Here is an 18,936-nt window from a genome sequence, read left to right as displayed (position 1 = left end):
TAATATTACCATTATAGGAAATAATAATTTACAAATAGTTTTAATGAGATTATCAGCAATTATCAATTAAATTTCAGCTTCAAATGTCTTTGATTTGATACATTAAAAATGTATATAAATAAATCAGTTAGTTGCTTTCGAACTATGATGAATGTTCATTGGAAAAAGTTGAATTGATGTTTACTCCTATTGGGTGCTGAAAAATTAAACAATACAGTAAATACGAATACAAAACAAAATTGTAAACATTTAAAATTTCCTATGTATCATTGACATAATTCAATGTTATTCTAAAAACATGGCGGCAGTGGTTAGTGGTTACACTGAGCAGTGAAAAAACAGGTACTTAATATTTCTGATTTTAGAGGTTGATTATCAGCAATATATTTGTGTAGAGAGTAGGCTTGGTCTATGTACATTGACATTATGTTCATTGTCAATAAACCTACAGGACTATATACATACTAGCTTGGCCCATTGCTTTAGGACTGTAAGTAGGTTTTTGTACCTTTTAACATTTTTTATTGTTTAATCACTCATTTTTTTGTCATTATTCCAACGTCCACTCTTGAGAGAGGACGTTGGAATAATGATAAAAAATCTCAGGACTCAGGTAGTTCAGAATAATGCTTGTTTTTAATAAAAGGAGAGGAGTAAATAGGGCTATGGCCGACACCGTATAGGGTCAAATGAAACCAACAAATGTTATCATGACAAGTTATAAAATAATACTGAAATATTGATTGAAGACATGAGAAGAAGGTGATATGCCACAAATGTATGAGTCTGAGAAGGATTGAATTTATTGTTAAATTACAGAAAGAGACTGAAGGCATCGTAGAAAATTATTTGCCAGCCAGGAATGGGTGATGGTATTATTTACAGATATCTCTCTTTACCAAGTTCCACTTAGATGGTATCGTCAAGTAAGGAAGAAGAACAAGAGGCAATTAGGTTAAATTCTATTAGAGGGTGTTTCTAAGCAAAGCACAGCCCTCCTATGCAATCATTTAAGGTTAATGGAGGACTAAATTTTCAAGTTTGTACAGAACTGATTTTCATTGGTACCATGGCTCTAACAGCTCGGAGGAGCATTGAATGAGGAAGTGCTACATTTATTTTTTATCACATATTGGCCACTAAGGACCATGTCAATATCAATGGTTAGGCTTCTTTGGGAGTCTTGATTTTCTTTCTTCCCATCGCAATTTCATTCTCCTCGACTGCCTTTCTTTTCTTTCTTAGGACCACTTCGTACCCCCTCTTCCAATATAAGTGAGATTTTTCAATGTTTTCCTATACGTATCTCTATCTAGACAGTTGGTATCTTAAATTTTCAGTCTCTTTAATTCTTCTCTCATTTGCCTCGTGTATTCTCTCTTGTTTTTGTAGCTAATTAAGAATTGTTTAAAGATCTTATTCAATCTTTCCTCCTTCATCCTCTTCATGTGCCCATAGAACATCAACCTTCTGATTCTCATCTTGGTTTCCAGGTCTTTGAATTTTCTTTAGATCTCTTCCTTAGATCTTAGCCTGTAACCTGTGTTTTCCTAGGCCCATAGATTTTTCTCAAGATCCTCCTTTCTATTTTTAGCATGTGGTCTCCATCCCATATAAAATCACAGGCCTTATTAGAGCTCCATTTATTGTTGAACAATTCATTTTAATACTCTTATACGACGCACTTCCAACACACACTAACCCTCTAATTCAAGGACTATCAACACTGGAGTTAGCAGATACGAGACAACGTTTACGAAGGAGCTGGAATAGGGACCTCTTAAATTGATTTTTAAATTTCAATTTTAATGGAGAGGCATCATTGGATGACCTTAACCTTCATGCCTTCATGACTTTTTTTTTTTTTTCTTTTTTCTTTTTTTCTCTCTCTCTCTACATCTCATTCGCTGGTTGTAAAAATACTTTTACAGTTGTGAATAAACTTAATAAAGTAAAAAAAAAAAATCTTATACTCTTTAATACTTGGAGCCCCTGAGAATTCCAATTTTGGCTGGCCCACACCATATATTAATATGAATCCAATAGAGGAATCTTGGAATAAATTAGGTTGAGGAGTTGGGCATCTTTGTTCTATACCTATCGACTAAAATTAGCTTAAATTTAATTCCTTGTAATTGTAATTAAAATTTTATTTCTTCTACGCCTGACTGGGTAAGAACCCTTCACCCTGTAAGATGAGGTAATAGTGGTTATTAGATCATCCTCAGAACAACTATATAATATATATTTCTCAGTTTTATCCATTCACTTATAGAGCAGTTTCATACTGGATTAATTTACCTACTCATAAGTAATGATCAGGAAGCTTAAAGTAAATCTAATTACTAAATTTCACGAAAACAACTTTTTTGACGTTAAGCATCTTTTAACTGTACCAGAGAACAATCCTTTTGTAAACCGACCCAAGTCTTATTGCACATACACAGCGTAAAAAGATCGATTACGGCAACATTCCTGCGGAACTTATTCATTAATAGCCTATTAACCCTTAAAATAGCGGTCAAGGATTCTCAAAATCGGGGCGCGGTGAGCCTGGCAGGCATACGATACATACAAATTAGTAAAGTCCCTAAATCGCCGTATTTAATTAAACCAAAAATTACCGATCACCTTGAGGATGTAGACAATTAGAGAAAAATATAAAATAAATTTAAAACATTTCTTATTATTTATTTAGGTACAGAAACCAAAAAAAGTCAAAATGCGCAATTCGCATATCATGGTTATGAATATAAATCAAAATAGGACCTTTTATCCTTGAAAAAAAATTAAAAAAGGGGTCAGACATGAATTTGAAATAAATGGGGAAAGAAATAAGTCGGATTCATCGTCCATCAAAGCCGATGAAGCATCGCAAGAACAAGCTGAAAAGCATGTTGCATAGTGTGGTTTCGCATGAGGGGCAAATTCCATGGTTGCATTTCACACAGGAGTAGTTCGTGAGCCGATGTATTCCTGGTTCCACCATGCAATCACAACATCTGGGGAGGCGTATATTTTCGTCGGTCATCAGCCGGGAGGGATCTTGAGACGAATTTTCAAGGTGTGAAGGCCGGACTTCAGCTGGCTTCGCTGAAGTTGTCCGATAACCCAGTTCATGTGACAATTCTTTGGGAAAAACTCTTCTTGGAATTCATTCTAATTGATTCCCGAGGTGAATAACCAAGGAATTGATCCCACCCAAGTTCAACATAGTGTACAGAATAGTCATTGGCCATCGATGTGTATTTCGATGCACGTTGTATGTGGCGCACATTTGGTTAGCAGTGTCATATCCAGTTTTGTGAGAATTATAATACGTTATGACCTCAGGTTTTTTTTCTCCAGTACTTTTATCAATGGCTTGGGTTCCGAGCACAGAAGAAACCAGGAGTACACATTTATTCTTGCATGCGATGTAGGTTGTAACCAAAAAGGGCGGGGTATTGTGGTATCTCTAGAATCAAAGATATACTGAAATAACTATTGAAGAATTCATTAAAAAATCTAGGAAAGGGGGGGCGATGAACCTGAAAGACCCACCAGAAAAGCGCGGTGAGCCTGACAGTCACACGATCTCCATTCATAAACGGTAATGGTACCTGACGAAAATGACTCTAACACAAGTATCGAAAAACAGTAAAGTGCTTGAATTTACTATCTAAAGTGAAAAATATTAACCATAGTTTTGTAACCTAATCGGGCGCGGTGATCCTATCAGATCAAAACACGTGTGACGCCCTTTATTGACGGCAGGAGATGAACTGACTGGGCGGGTTGGAACCATCCCACAAAGTTAGGGATACTGGGAGGTAGGGGTTACACTAGGTCTCTTTTTGGAAAAGACAGCAAAAAAGCCGAATCCTGTGCCTGTCAGATTAGCCGCGCCCGATGGAGGGTTAATAATAGGCCACTGCTCTGTTTTTATGGGTCGTGGTGATGAATAGGTTAATACTTTACTTAATAAACGGTCTATCTAATACAAAAGGAATTTTCGAATGTTACTAGCGCGTTCAAATAAATTATTTTCTTTAAATAATAGTAGTAGTATGAATTATTAATACAAATGATTTTTAATGGAATTAGCGAATAGGATTATAGCCATTAGTTCAATTATTATAAAAATATATTCCTTTCAGAGGTAAATCCATAGGAAACCTCTAGCTGATTGATTGTGGTGATTTTGTTAGCCAGTTTTTGTTCTGTTATTTTTATTACTATATTATATTTCTGGACCGTTCTTCAACATCTCATTGACCTCATGATTATGTAATAAAGGCATATTAGGAAGTCTGATAGTTTTTTTTTTTACCATTTCTAACGAAAGTGGTGACTTTGATGCGAGTCTGTCCAAAATTTATTATTTTTATTAATATTAAATTCTGATAAAATATGTACAAGTAAAATTTAATCGATGAACTTTGACCAACAAAGTTACTTGCTCCGGTTGAAGAAACAGAGTTAACAGGAAACTGTTGATTCGGGGTCAGTACACAGTTAATTGTATCACATTTCTGAAATTTATAGAGAGGAGCATGTTTTACTCAAGTTGAGGCAGTGGTAAGCTCTTGTAATATATTGGGTCGTTTCATATGTAATGTCAGCTTTTAACAGGAAAGATTATTTAGTAAATCAATTTTAAGGAATCAAAATATTTATGCTCATTCTCTATACATTTTCCCTGGGCGTATTCTAAATATTAGGGATATTTTTTAGTGGAAGATTTAGATCTAAATGACTAATCCTTATGGAAGGCTACGCGGCGTCTATTGGATAAACGTGAGAAAATTCCAAGTCTTGTGGGCAATAACGAATTCATCATCAGCGACACCGAAAAAGCTGAAGGGTTCGCTAATTTATTTGAGAAAACATTCCCCAATAAAGTCCGAATTCAGTTAATGATGAAATTGACGAGTATTTAATCTCCCACCTAAGTTCACGAAACCCAAAAAAAAATCCAAGAACTGATCAAAAAGCTCAAAATAAAGGAAAGTCCTGGCCATTTGATCCCAATCATAGCAACTAAAATGATACCCAGGAAAGCTGTGGTTTCATCACGTCAATTTTAAACAGTTGCCTGCGTACTGGATATTTCCCCTATACGTGGAAATATGATGGAAAACTGAGCTCGTTTTTAAGTTATGTTAATAATACATAAACCCGGTAAAAGCACTAAACTAATCAGCAGCTGTAGACCCATCAGTTTATTACCCATTTTTGGAAAATTACTAGAATCAGTCATAAAAAAATATCTTTATTCTTTTTTTCAGAGCATCGAAATTATTCCAGATTTTCAATACTGTCATTACACTTCTCACCATCTGGCAAGACTATCAGAATTTATAATAAACGGATTCGAAAAGATGAGTCATACCCTGGTAACATTCTTGGACTTCCAACATGCGTTCAATAAGGTCTGGTCTGGCATCAAGCTAAAACGAGCGGACATTCAAAAGTACTTGTACAACATTCTGAGCTCATTCCTCAACGGCAGAACATTTTCTGTTACAATAAATAGCAAGAATTCTACCCACAGACAAATCCATGCCGGTACTACCCAAGGTTCAGTCCTTTCTCCCATTCTGTTCAACGACGTCATCTAATCCAAACATTCCTCCATAGTTATGTTCATTGACGATACAGCAGTGTTCTGATATAACAATGGCTAGAAATACTTTGTAAAGTCGCCTTAATCATCTAGAACAATACTTTACTAAATGGATGATTAGCCTGAACATTGAAAAATGTACTTCAAAAGTTTTTACTCTTATACCAGAACTAATCAACTAACTAACCAGAGTTTTTACTCTCTTACCAGAACTAATCCCAAAGGTATAAATGTGAAATGGAATCCTGCCAGTGAAACAGTAAGATACCAAGAAATTCACCTAGATCACCGCCTTTACATGGAATCACCATTTTAACATCAAGCTACTCGAACCTACGCAAGGTTAGCAATGCAATATTCTATTCTAAATAGAAAATCCAAATTAAAACCAGAAACTACTGTTCTTATTTTTAAAACAATTCTCAGGCCACTGCTGACGTACGGCTGTGAAGTCTAGGAAACGGCATCCTTTACGAAAAGGAAAAAAAAATACTATATTTTTAAAATATTGACTTCAGAATCGCAGTGGATGTTCCAGAGTCTGTAAGAAATAGCTAATTGCATCGGGAATTGCAAAAGGAATCACAGGATTACTTTAAAAAACCATTCGTAAAGTTCCATTCCCAGTTACCGAAAGTTAAAGGAGCAGTGACCTACAACTTGGGAAACCCAACCTCAATCCGAAGACAGGCTGCTGTGGGATATCCTGTTATAAATTCTACAGTAATCAATTCTATTATTGAAATAACTTCTATTTTATTTATTTTATCTTCGTCCTTTTTTCAAATTAACTTGTTTTTTTTCCCATTAGAGGGCAATTGTTTGTTTTGTCGTCTACGAATATTGTTATTAACTTTTCTCTCTTATTAAGGATTATTATTTTTATCATAATTTTGTTTAAATTATAACGTTGTATCTAGTTAGGGGTGTCTTTTGTACGAGACTATACCCCTTCCATAATCAACAGTTAAAAAAAAATATTACTGTTATATCAACCATGTAAGGCCCACCAGGCCGATCTAATATTAAATAATATATATATTAAGTTACAATCTGACTCAACTGTTACATCGATGTCAGCTGACTGAATGTATATAAAGAGATTGCCCCTCTGCCAATATCCCCTTCAGATGTCTCTTCCCTCCATCCATCTCTGTTCCCTTGTTTCTATCCTCCTGTTTCCACTTTGTCCCCTTGACTAATTCGGTTCCGTGACTCTTCAGCTTCTTCTTCAGGCCCTGACGTTCCCTATGCTTCCGTGGATTCACCTAATGATCGACTCCACCTCCGGTTGTTTCTCCCCGGCCCTCATCTCTTCTCCGGTATATGTATAGGCAGTGTTAGTCCCTCATTTCAAGCATCAAGTGCGCGTGCAATGCGCCTCTAAATGCCCAATGTTTTGACAACCGTGACACTTGCGGTCCTCCCGCCGACTGTTGTTTCTGGGTCTAGCTAGGCTTCTTCTATTTTCTAACTGGTTACTAGCTCTCTCTCTTCTGCCATCTACGTGTTCTCTCCATCTCCAAGGGTTGGGCATGTTTCTTGGCCGTTGATATTCTATTCGGTTCCACCCTGGCTTTTCTACTTCCATTCGGGCCTCAACCTCTCTAGCGCTTGTTTCTATGAGATCTTGAGGAATTTCCACAATCGAGCGCTCTCTCAGAAATCCTTCCTACTGCTCCAGCTCTTTTTCCAACTGAATCTCTGGTACCATGGATAGAAATTGCATCCGACCTGAATTGTTTATTTTATATTTTGTTAAAGCGTGCCACGAGTTCCGCGGCATTTTGCCCACTAGGCTGTTTCGGTTTCTTTGTATTCATGATCATTATAAATATGTCCTCCTCCAAACGCCGTTACTGGCCATATTTTTATAAAATGAAAAGCGACGAAAAAAGTTCTTCTTGAAAACAAAAATTACTCCGGTATCTAAAGCTCCCGAGTGTCGGCACCACTTAAGTATCGGCGAAAGCAAAATGTTAAAAAAGAGAAGAAGGAATAAGATCTGACATGCTTGAACTGCTGTAAAATACTGGCTTTATTGATGGAAAGAACCATATAAACTTTTATGTTTATCAGGAGGAAAAAAAGGATAGTCATGAAAGAATATTAAGATCTGTGGGTGTTAGTAAGGTTGTAGGAAATGTAAAGGAGACCAAGTTTCTTTTTCTCCCCCTTCAGAAGTATCTTTATTGTAAGAAATGGACCTCTAGAACTGAAAAAATACAGGATTTGATCAAGATGATTAAATTCGTGATTAACAAAAACTAGAAGCTTTTAAGGAGAGCTTAAAAATGGCCACACAGGTGGAAGAAGTAACAGATTACAAAAAGGGTCTATGAAAATAGTTGACTATCAGGTTAACTTTTAAAAAATTAATGATTGAAAATAAAAAAGAATCGCTTTTCAACATCATTATTGTTATTTTATTTTTTTTTTTTTTATGAGATGAATTAAATTTTTTTCCCTCTGTATTCACCTGTTCACCAAGATAATTTATATATTTCACCAAACTAATTGACTTGTTTGTTTTTGCGAGAAATAATTTATGAAACAATTTTTTGCATCTTTAATTTTTTTCACATTCTTTTTTTTTTTTTTTTTTTGTAAGTGTCGAACTGTTATTATATTATTATATACAAGAATTATATGGTATATTTTTCTTATAATTTTTTTTTAAATAGAAGATATAACCCATCAATTTTGGATGTATTCACTTGTATATTTAATAATGATGGCTATTTTTGTTAAAACATAACAATAAGAAATGAATATAAGTCTTTCAGCTAGTTTCTATTGAAGGGCTCATATTACTATTGTAAATAGAAGTATCTTATTTATATATATTCTACTCCCTGCCTTGTCTTCACTACTTTATTGTTTGCATAGTAATGCCAATTATCGGTAACAGTATGTTCTAATCTTCTAGTTGTAATGCAACGAACGCTAGGTTTATGCCACTGTAGAACATACTGTAATAGACAATTGGCATGACTATGCAAACAATAAAGTTTCAAAACGTCACCGCAATGTAGGTGTCTTAATGACTGATCCTCAAAATTCACTAAATATCCATATTAGTAACAGTCAAGAAAAAATTTATCAATATATATTGATATTTAAAAAGTTCGTATATTACTTAATGGTTTTATTTACCTAAATTACGCTCTACAAATAATAGCAATGCTTTTGTTTTATTATGAATACTTTTGAGTTTGACTGTTGTCCATTAGTGACAATCTTAATTGTTCAAATCAAGTTTGAAAAAGTCATAGAGACAATTCAAGATTATTTTTCAATAACTTTGGCAAAGCGTGACAATAAATTAATTGAACATTATTACTCAGGTTCATCCTATTGTCCTAGCAACATATCAATTACTAATTTAATGGATTGATGTATAGTAGATGAGAAGCAGGTATTCTAGATAACTATTAACAAGATTTTCTGTTAAAAGGAAAAAAACAAAATAATGTATTAATTATCAGATTCAACATACAATAACATCACTGCTCCGTAACTATACAAGACTAAGATGAGCAATTGTTTAATGTATTTAGGACCTATGGTTTCGGTATTTTTGAGTATTGGATAGCAATCAAGTACATCAAAGTAAAGGATAAGAGGGTTGGGGGTGTTTTCATAGAAGAAAACACAATAATTATAATACTGTTAAATTATTAGTTTAATGTGTGGTGATGTTTCCGACATAAGTGATAGATCTTTAACGGGATGACTATTCAATATTTTGGAAAACTTCCCCACACAATAAAAGCAGTATTATATTTATTGCACGTTTTATTTTATAATTGTACCAATTGATTATTTTTCCTAATTAGATTTAGGGTGAAAGATATCTCCATCATTAGATGAAAATTAATCTTACCAATCTTGTGTTTTTTCCGATTAGTAGTGACAGGGAAAACTTCATTACCAAGCCAATTTGGAGAAACAGGGCTCCTGAGGACGTTGCGTTTCTGTCGATCATGATTCTGACAGTAAGCTTTCTAACATGAGAAAAAAGTCTTATTATAGTAAAATTTAAATAAGATAAAAGTAAAACATTCTCTTCACCTTGTATTTAAGTAATTCTTTCTTTGTTGTTTCTAATTGGAAATTAATATCTTCAAGTTTTTTTAGCAAGTTATGCTCATTTGTTTTCATAGCTAAAATATAAAACGGTAATACAGATGAAGTGCAGTTTCTACATTATAAAATCAGAAATTTGGTCATCAAACATGGTAACTTACAAAATGAAAACATTTACAATGTTAAACAATTATTAATTACAATATTTTACCTTTAATCAGGAGTCATCATAACTTAATATTTCCCAAAAATTCTTTCACCAATTTATTAAAAAAGCTGGTGACACCAAAAACTTCAATTCATAAATAATTTTAGTTACCTTGTTTTACAATTGAACACCTTAAATATAAATATATATATGCAGAATTACCATTTATGTCAGCATCATATTTATGCTTAATTTTCGCTATAACAAGATTATAGTTATGCTTCATATCACTATTTTTCTCAGCTAAACTATTTAATTTTGAATTATTCAAACATTGTTGTTGCTGTATTTGATACCACCATAGTCTCATTGATTTAGCTGCTAATTGGGTTGCTTTTTCTGGAGAAATACCAACTAGTATAATCTAGAATATAATACAAAAAGCTTATTGCAAAAATGGAAAATAACATGGTCAATGATTGGATCTGACTTACATCAATAGGGTTTATTTCACATTGCAATATGTCAACTTCTTTCAGGTTAATTTCATTGCAAATAGGGCAGCTTATCTGTGGAGAAGGATTGGAAAAATATGCTTGTCCATGGCCTGGACAAAACACATGCATGCATCTAGTAACCCAAGATATGTCATTTAATGGTATATTACATTTTGGAATGTTACAACAAAGGCTAAAGTCATTCATAGTTGATCCACATCTTTAACAACCATACTTGTAATTCACGTCTGTTTCAAATGTTTGTATTTGAGCGGGAACGAATTTATTCAATGCCGTCTATATTTATCATTAACTACTGGCATCGTAAATTAGGTTTTTATTACAAATTATTAACTTATTTAAATTTATTACTATTTAGTACTGAATCAAGATTTTTACCCCTAGAATTTTAAAAGCTATGTTCCCTTCTTTGTAGCTGCTTTATTTATGAATGAATGAAATCGGAATGGGAACGGAATCTGGGAGTGTACCCTTTGATAGATGGGACTACCATTTGCTTATTATTTACTATAATCACTTCATTTAAATTTTTATACTGTCTACATACGAAGAATTTTTTACGTCCTTGAGCAATATGGACCTTACAGCAACCGTCCTTTGAAGTACTTTCGTAGGTTTTCTTTTTTTTAGCTTTATAATATATTATTTATTTTTTAAAATTAATTGTTTTCAAAAGTTTTTGTAGTAACTTATATTTTAGTAATTAATTGATCATCGCATTGTCAGCTATTGCAGTGTTATATAGTTGTTACACTAGTGTATTTTGTGATTTCAGTTTGTATCCAAGAAATTTTAAAAGGTTAATTTATCTAAAATTCATCCAAAATGTCATTAAGTGCTAGTGTGGATAATGTATCTACTGCTGATACCCAGGTAAATTGCAAAATTAATATGTTATATTCCTTGACTTATTAAGTTTTAAATTTATGTTTTTTTATTTTTTTTTATTTCCAGAGCTGTGACAGCAGTAATATGTGTCTAGAATTAGCTTTGGAAGGAGAACGGCTGTGCAAAGCTGGTGATTGTCGAGCTGGAGTTGCATTTTTCCAGGCAGCTATTCAAGCTGGAACTGACGATTTGAGGACATTAAGTGCCATTTATAGCCAATTAGGGAATGCATATTTTTACCTGGGAGATTATTTAAAAGCAATGCAATATCATAAACTTGATCTTACCCTTGCAAGGTAAGATAGGCTCTAGTTTTAATTTTTTTATATTATGGTTTAGCAGTTTTGATGTTTTATTATATAAATGACAATTAGTTGGTAATCCTTATGTGGCAATGGTGGTGGATTTCAACTCATGACAAACCTACTCCAACTAAATCAATTATCGATTATAGTTCTTGACTTATACTGCTATTCGTTTCTATGTATGGTATCCTAAACCTACCTTACTCCCGCTATTCGGTCATTTCTACTGCATAGATACTATTACTATTGTTTATTCTTGTCTGTCATTTGGTTTATTAGCAGATAGTGTGGCTTCTTTGTCTAATCTGAGAAGATGAGTTATGAAGTAACTTACATTGATCACTAAAAAATAATTTTGTATTTGCAGTATTATGATTTCACCTAGAATATAAATATTTTATGTCCCTAAAAGTTTGTGCAGTATCTGTTAGAATGCTATTGACTTGGTTGTTTTGTTTATCACAATTTCTTCAATGAGCAGAGATTGATTGTTGTCATCAGTTTGACTCTATAAAAATTAGCTTTCATTCTGCTGAAAACAGTTATTGAACTTCTTAGTGGGTTTACTCAAATCAGAGTAGTTAATTGTAGCTTGGTGTTCTCTCTGAAATCTGATATGGAAATTCCTAAGGCCTAGGTCAAACTGGTTACAGTTTTTTCATCTCCACAGTTTATTCTTTTCCTTTGATTTAATAATACTTAAATTATATAAACATGCATAAAACTAAATATTCTGTTGATAAGTGTTGCTGCAAAATTGTACTGTCTATTTCTCAAGGTTGTTGCCACTGGATTTCTAGATCTGGAACTGGGAAAGTCAGGGAATCCGAAAAAAAATAAAACCTGAAAACAGTCATGGTGGCAAAGTATACTGATAAATTTCAAAAATGGCATAAATTATTACATAAGGGTTTACTAATTAAATTATTTATTTTTTACATCAATAAACAACCAAATATTACAACAACCCAAAAAAGTTTGCCAAGTACATTTGAGAATTCAATTACCTGTAAGAATCTGTCATTATATTTTAAATATCCTAATCATTATGACAAACTCTTATGATTACTGATTCTCAATTATGAAGACTAATTTTCATGGGATATTGAATTTTTCTTTTACATTTGCCATGTGCAGTTGAAAACTGTGTTTCTTCTATAAAGAAGCACCCTTCAAATTGTTTAAAAAACACAAATCATATTATTTTTGAAGAAATTTGTTTATCTTGCTGTAACTTAAAAAGTTTTTAATTATTGCTTCCTATGCAACAAAAAATGTGTTGCTTAAAAAAAATGATAGATATCAATTTTCTTTCTTTCTACATAGGAATGGGCCATTGTTTTAATGAATTTTTTGTTTGATTTGGAAATCTTCTTTAACTTCCTTAAATATTGGTAAATGCTTACAAAACACCCTGTGTATAAATATATATCTTTTGGGAGTGGTGTGGCTGTGACAAATAATAATTTATTCTGTTACTGTAGTCGTGGGTCAACCCTGTGGGTTTGAACCACCCAGCTCCAGTAAATGGGTAACGTTAATTGGGGAAAAATCTGAGTCGAGCGTGATTCTGACCAAATCGCCTACTTGCACAACCATTCGTCTAGTAACAGTACTTCCTCACATAGTACTGCACCTGTGAACCTTAATGGGTTGCAGCATTTTACAGATTTTTTAAAATTTTTATATATATTATTTTGGATCTTGAAGATCAATCAATAAGAGAACTATATTGAAGCAATGTTTTGCAACCTTATTGTTTATATAGCCATATCCTATAATGGAAAACACAGTTTTTTAGAACAAAGAATTTCTTTAAATAATTAATTAAAAACTACAATGTACAGAGCATAATTTAAGATTAATAACTATTAGAATTAAAACATTTTTCTTTTACAGTGTTATACACTACTGTGATATAATAACACACACACACTCTCTCTCTCTCTCTATTTATATATATGTTATAATTAAATCTTTACTGCTTGAATCTATCAATAATTTTGGATATAGTGTTAAATATTACTGGACCCATGATTTTGAGAGCCTAGCCTACACTGATCGGTTGATGACTGATTGGCTAAAATGACTCATTTTGAATGTTTGTAGTATATGCAAATAAAATATTGGTTTTTAATAAATAACTTCATAAACCTCCAATGCTCAGTTCAAAGTTTAATTGTCAACATTTGTTAAATGTTTTTAATAAGTTAAAAAAATTAATAATTGAATTATGTATAAACATTAGAAATTAATGTATATCTAAAATATTGTAGGTAAGGTAAAATACAGTGTCAGTTTGAGTAAATGTTCCATGGTTTGGAAAAATTAGGAAAAAAAACTCTGGAATATCTAGAAAATTTGGGGAATTTTTTCTAGCCATTTTGATTGACACTCTGTGCCTGTACTTCAATACAAAAGAAATATTTAAACAAAATTTAACTTTTATGGATAGATAGCTGAATTAATGAAAATGAAAAATGATGGATAAAAAATATGCCATTTTATATATACAGTAGAACCCTGTCTAATGTAATTTCCCAATTATCAGGAGGTCAGCAATAAACACAAATAAACAAAATATTAGAGATTAAAGGCAGAAATTCTGGCTAAACTCAACATTCTGACCGGACCTCCCGACCATCTTCTTCATATAAATTAATGTTGTATTTTCTTCTAGTACACATGACACATTAACCTCTCTCTCCCTCCCCATTGGTCAGAAATGACCAGTTAGGGATAAACAAAACATGATGTTAGGTTTGTTCGTACAACACTTTTGACTGTCTTCAAACTGGCAGAAGCATGCTCAAACATGTTTTATTTTATTCAAAAACCTAGACCCTACATGCTCCTGCCAGTTTGATGATAGTTAAATGTGGGTGTTGGAACAAGCTGTTGGCTGTTGCTAATTTATTTGTTATTAATTAATGTTTGCCTGAACTAAAACTTAAGAAAGTTATTTATTTGCCTTAGTTTATGTCATAATCATCAGTATTATTGTAACTTTTCAGAACTATGGGGGACAAATTAGGTGAGGCCAAGTCAAGTGGTAATTTAGGTAATACTTTGAAAGTTATGGGCAAGTTTGATGAAGCTATGATTTGTTGTAAAAGACACTTGGAAATATCTAGAGAACTTAATGATAAGGTAATTATAGATAATTAATATTGAGTACTGAAAAATGTTTAGATTTTTCATATGTTTAAAATAATTTTCCATTATAGTTAAGTGAAGGTAGAGCGTTATATAATCTTGGAAATGTATACCATGCAAAAGGCAAACATATAGGACGTGTTGGTCAACAGGATCCTGGAGAATTTCCTGAAGATGTTCGTGAATGTCTTCAACAAGCTGTTTTTTATTATGAGTAAGATTATTTTTTATTTTATTAGGTTCTTTACATGGTAAGAAAAGTTATAACTATTATTTGTATGTATTAAAATTATTTTTTTTATTTAGGGAAAATTTGAAACTGATGAGAGAATTGAATGATACTGCTGCTCAAGGCCGGGCATGTGGAAACCTTGGTAACACATATTATTTATTGGGTGATTTCCAACAAGCCATCCAGTATCATCATGAAGTAAATTGCCATTTCTTTTTACTAATTGACTGTGATTAAGATGTAAAATCATATTACAAAATATACATAGTAAATTATATGATAAATTATTAATTTAAAAGATTTTTAAAGTTAACACTAGTAATTGCTTTAACAATTTCATACTGAAGTCTTTGAGATCTGTATGCCACATGAAGTGTTTGGTTTCCTTTTACTATTGTTAAGCATCCTTACTTTGCTTTGTGAGAGTCTCGGTGTATCTCTTCTGTTGTTTTACCTTAGCATCCTTGGATTTTTAAAGGAATTATTTCTTTAGTACCTGAAAACTACTTTCACAGTTTGTATGTTGTAATGGAGATCCTCTTTCAGAGGTACGTCTAACCATCTGATATTACATATAATATTAATTAGTTAGTGTTTGTTCTCAAAGATATCTTGATTTATTACTTCAAATTTATATCTATTCATTACTATGTTTTGATTAGTTCTAAGAATTATTTCTGATATTTTTTAGAGGCTGAAAATAGCTCGAGAATTTGGAGATAAGGCAGCAGAACGGAGAGCTTATAGCAATCTTGGGAACTCACATATTTTTCTTGGAGAGTTTGAAAAGGCTGCAGAACATTACAAGTAAGTGAAGAAAACTGTATTAGGATTAGAATTTTTTTCTTCTTTTTGTTTAGAAAAGTATTATACTTTATTTGGTTTAATATTGATAATGAATCCATGATTAAAAAGTACTTACCTTTTTTTTATTAATGGATTCATTATTTTAAATAAAGTTCATAGTTTTGAAATAAGGTGAAAAATTTCACATAATGGCTGTACAAGAGTTTAATTTGTTATTGACGTTTTTAAAAGTCATAAAACATTTGTATAGGCTTGTGGATCATTAGTTGATGCTACTAAATTAGTTAAATAATTTAATTAAACATATTTACTTTTACTTTATTTATATTTTCTAACTCCATTTTTACCTCTTTTTTGTATTTACCTATTTCAAACCAAAACTTGTCTTATTTTCTCTTTATCTCATTTTCCATTAAAACTAAATTTAGGATTCTCTAATCTAATTAGAATCACTATGGTATGTATATGGCAAATATTGTTGATATTCACGTTGATATGTCATTCATTATTAATAATACTTTAGGTACTAAAGCACATATCATGGGATATATAGGTTTTTAGATGTAGAAGGCATATGAAAGGAAACAATACTATTAAGTTAATTATACAAAAAGTAAAAAATAAACGTTGTGGAAAAATGATTTAATTTAAAGGATCAATTTAGGTTAAAATTTTAAATGGTGTTTTATAACAAATTTAGGGCTGGTTGCACCATCACAGTTTAAGCTATGATTAGTGAAATATGAGGTAAACTCAGTAATTTGCATTATTGCATTGCATCTAACGGTAACCTTTACCAACCATTGATTGTCATTTTTTTAAATTTTGTAATATTACATTCTGTCATATTTTTAGACAATGTTAATAAGGATGCTAGAGCTCATTCACACCATATTTACTATTATATAAATTAAATTATAACAAAATAAGAAATAGAAGAGAAGGATAAAAATAAATAAATGATAGCTGGTTAAATTGAGATTTAGAGCAAATCTATGTTTAAGTAGGTAGCCATACAAGGAACCTTCCATAGTTATAGTTAAATCTTGTTAGCAAGCAAAGGTTATATGATCTTGTTATCATATAGATAAATGATTTGACAGATGACGAAAACTTTAAAGAATTAGTTGCTCAGGCAATAATGAAAAAAAAAATAGGAATTCTGTCCTCGACCAAAAATTTTTTTAAAGTGGTTGAATGAAGAATTTTTTCAGTTATTTTGACTTTCAAAAGTTGTTGAATCAATTTTAAATTTAATTGGACCCATAATTTCCAACATTAGCTACAGGAATTACGTAGTTGACACAGAGCTAATGTTATTGACAATGCTTAGATAAATACCTGGACCACCATAATGGATAAATACCAAGAATTTTAATGAATTTTTTTTTGGTTTGATTAAGTGTTTCTTCAGCCAATGCTGGCCCACCCTATTCCTATCAAATACTGGTTATTGGCAGAATTTTTTTTTTTTATAGCCTTCATATTTTCAGACTTATTTCTTAAATTATAAGAAGTCATTAATTGCACATGTTGGTTTATGTTGAACTCTTTTTCTATTTCTTTCCAACAGTTTAGTTTTGTTTTGGATGAAGCAGTGTCAGTTTTTTTATTTTCGATGGTATTGCTATATTTTTTTACCAATCCTAAGTGAATTTCCTCCTCCCTATGAGAGAAATTTGGGCTTCTCTAGTTCATGCTGAAATAACAATTTCAATGTAATTCTATTAATGAGAAAACATAATCAATGAAATCATGACACTTTTCCAATTTTTCTCTTTATTTTATGTAAACTTAAGTTATTTGAGTTTACATAAAATGCATTCTTTTGATTCATTATTGTTGGTATTTTTTTAAAATAATAATAATAATTCCTGTGAATGAAATTGGAAATAAATTGAAAAAAGGATTTCATTATTTTTTCTAATAAATCATGATTCACTGATTAAAAATTTCTATAGTTTTATGGTAACTATAGCATGGTATATGCTACATAGCTTAGCTGGGCATAAGTAATGGAAAGGAAAAACAGAAAACTTTGATAAAAACAGAAAAACATAATAATTATAAAGTTGAACCAATATTTGATTTGAATTTTTGAGAATATTAGTCTGATCTACTTAGTTAGCTCAGTTTCAGGCAACTTTGGTAACCTGTTTAACAACACTTTAGAGCAGAAAAAGTTCTCTTAGTTACCGAGGTTTTATTAAACTCTTGGAGAAATCTAAGTTGTACATATCTTAGTTTTATCAGAGATTGGTGCAACTGGCCTCATTTTGAATTTGAAAAGTTATATATGACTCACAGTTTCATATTTGGAAAAAAAGATGAAATATTATAAAATTTCACTGAAAATTTTTAACTAACTAGATTGTAAAAAATAATAATAATCATAAATAAATACATTATCATGGAGTAATACATTAGTGTTTGTTAAATAAATCACATGGTTTATTTGTGTATTTTTATTATAAAATTTTATTTCAGGCGCACACTAGAACTTGCTCAAGAGTTAAATGATAAAGCAATTGAAGCTCAAGCATGCTATAGCTTAGGGAACACTTATACTTTGCTTAGGGATTATCCAACAGCTATAGACTACCATTATCGGCACTTGCATATTGCACAGAATTTAATGGATCGCGTTGGAGAAGGTAAGAATTCTGTTACTGTTTTATTTGTATGTAATTAATTAATGTAAAAGAGCAAAATCTTCAAAGTAGACCAAAGTTAGAGTGTAACAATCAGATTTTATCAGTTCCTTGAAAATTGTTGTATTTACTTTTGAGATTTTGCACGCTCCGGGTATATGATGTAGATCCCCTGGTTTCTGAGAGACACTCCTTCCTACTTTTGCCATAATTGTGTAAGTTCCTTAAGAAAACCAACTTAAATTATAATTGGAAAGAGCTTTAATTGAGGCCATCTGCTCAGTATTTTTATTTTTTAATGTATTTGATAAAAGAAAAGTTAAAAATATTAATTTAGAGTTTAATTCCTCGTATTATTGTCTTCCTCAATTAAATGTATTATGAAATTTACTGCATTTTTGTTTAATAAATTATTTATAGAAAATATCTTATAATGGGTTAAAAAAGAAAACCTTTTAAAATCATATATAAGATAAAAATATTTTTAATAAAAGTGTATTGCATAGTGAATGTAATGATAATGTATTATTTACC

At 31.6% G+C, this 18,936-nt stretch overlaps 2 protein-coding genes across 4 annotated transcripts in view; one reads left to right on the top strand and one right to left on the bottom strand.

Annotated features, from left to right (window-relative positions):
• Positions 1–21: 21 nt before the first annotated feature.
• LOC106684401 (uncharacterized) lies at positions 22–10,698 on the bottom strand. Of its 2 annotated transcripts, none has more exons than XM_014426458.2 (5): positions 10,340–10,698; positions 10,068–10,269; positions 9,683–9,774; positions 9,495–9,615; positions 22–196 (listed from the first exon to the last, which is right to left on the bottom strand). In XM_014426458.2, the coding sequence occupies exons 1-5, from the start codon at positions 10,547–10,549 to the stop codon at positions 156–158; spliced, it is 666 nt and encodes a 221-aa protein (XP_014281944.1). In that variant the 5' UTR covers positions 10,550–10,698; the 3' UTR covers positions 22–155. The 2 variants fall into 2 exon arrangements, with proteins under 2 accessions (XP_014281944.1, XP_014281945.1); XM_014426459.2 differs by lacking the exon at positions 22–196 and adding an exon at positions 7,621–7,823.
• Positions 10,699–10,821: 123 nt separating this feature from the next.
• The window catches only part of pins (G-protein-signaling modulator pins), a 52,501-nt gene continuing 44,386 nt past the window's right edge, over positions 10,822–18,936 (top strand). For both annotated transcript variants that reach the window (XM_067051095.1, XM_067051093.1), the window contains exons 1-8: positions 10,822–10,973; positions 11,139–11,236; positions 11,318–11,547; positions 14,571–14,706; positions 14,784–14,926; positions 15,019–15,142; positions 15,636–15,751; positions 18,239–18,405. In XM_067051095.1, the coding sequence (XP_066907196.1) occupies positions 11,189–11,236; positions 11,318–11,547; positions 14,571–14,706; positions 14,784–14,926; positions 15,019–15,142; positions 15,636–15,751; positions 18,239–18,405 (964 nt within the window). In that variant the 5' untranslated portion in view covers positions 10,822–10,973; positions 11,139–11,188. The remainder of the gene's footprint in view (positions 10,974–11,138; positions 11,237–11,317; positions 11,548–14,570; positions 14,707–14,783; positions 14,927–15,018; positions 15,143–15,635; positions 15,752–18,238; positions 18,406–18,936) is intronic.

This window comes from Halyomorpha halys, unplaced genomic scaffold (assembly GCF_000696795.3).
Source record: "Halyomorpha halys isolate HHAL.00 unplaced genomic scaffold, Hhal_1.1 Scaffold577.1, whole genome shotgun sequence".
NCBI classification, from domain to species: Eukaryota; Metazoa; Arthropoda; class Insecta; order Hemiptera; family Pentatomidae; genus Halyomorpha; species Halyomorpha halys.
This window is presented reverse-complemented; position numbering and strand designations above follow the sequence as displayed.

Coding starts and splice junctions, on each gene's coding strand:
- LOC106684401 (XM_014426458.2), bottom strand. CDS start 10,549: ATGAATGACTTTAGCCTTTGTTGTAACATTCCAAAATGTAATATACCA. Junction 9,775..10,067: donor ATATGATGCTGACATAAATG/GTAATTCTGCAT, acceptor TTTATATTTTAG/CTATGAAAACAAATGAGCAT. Junction 197..9,494: donor TCGGAAAAAACACAAGATTG/GTAAGATTAATT, acceptor TTAATTTTTCAG/CACCCAATAGGAGTAAACAT.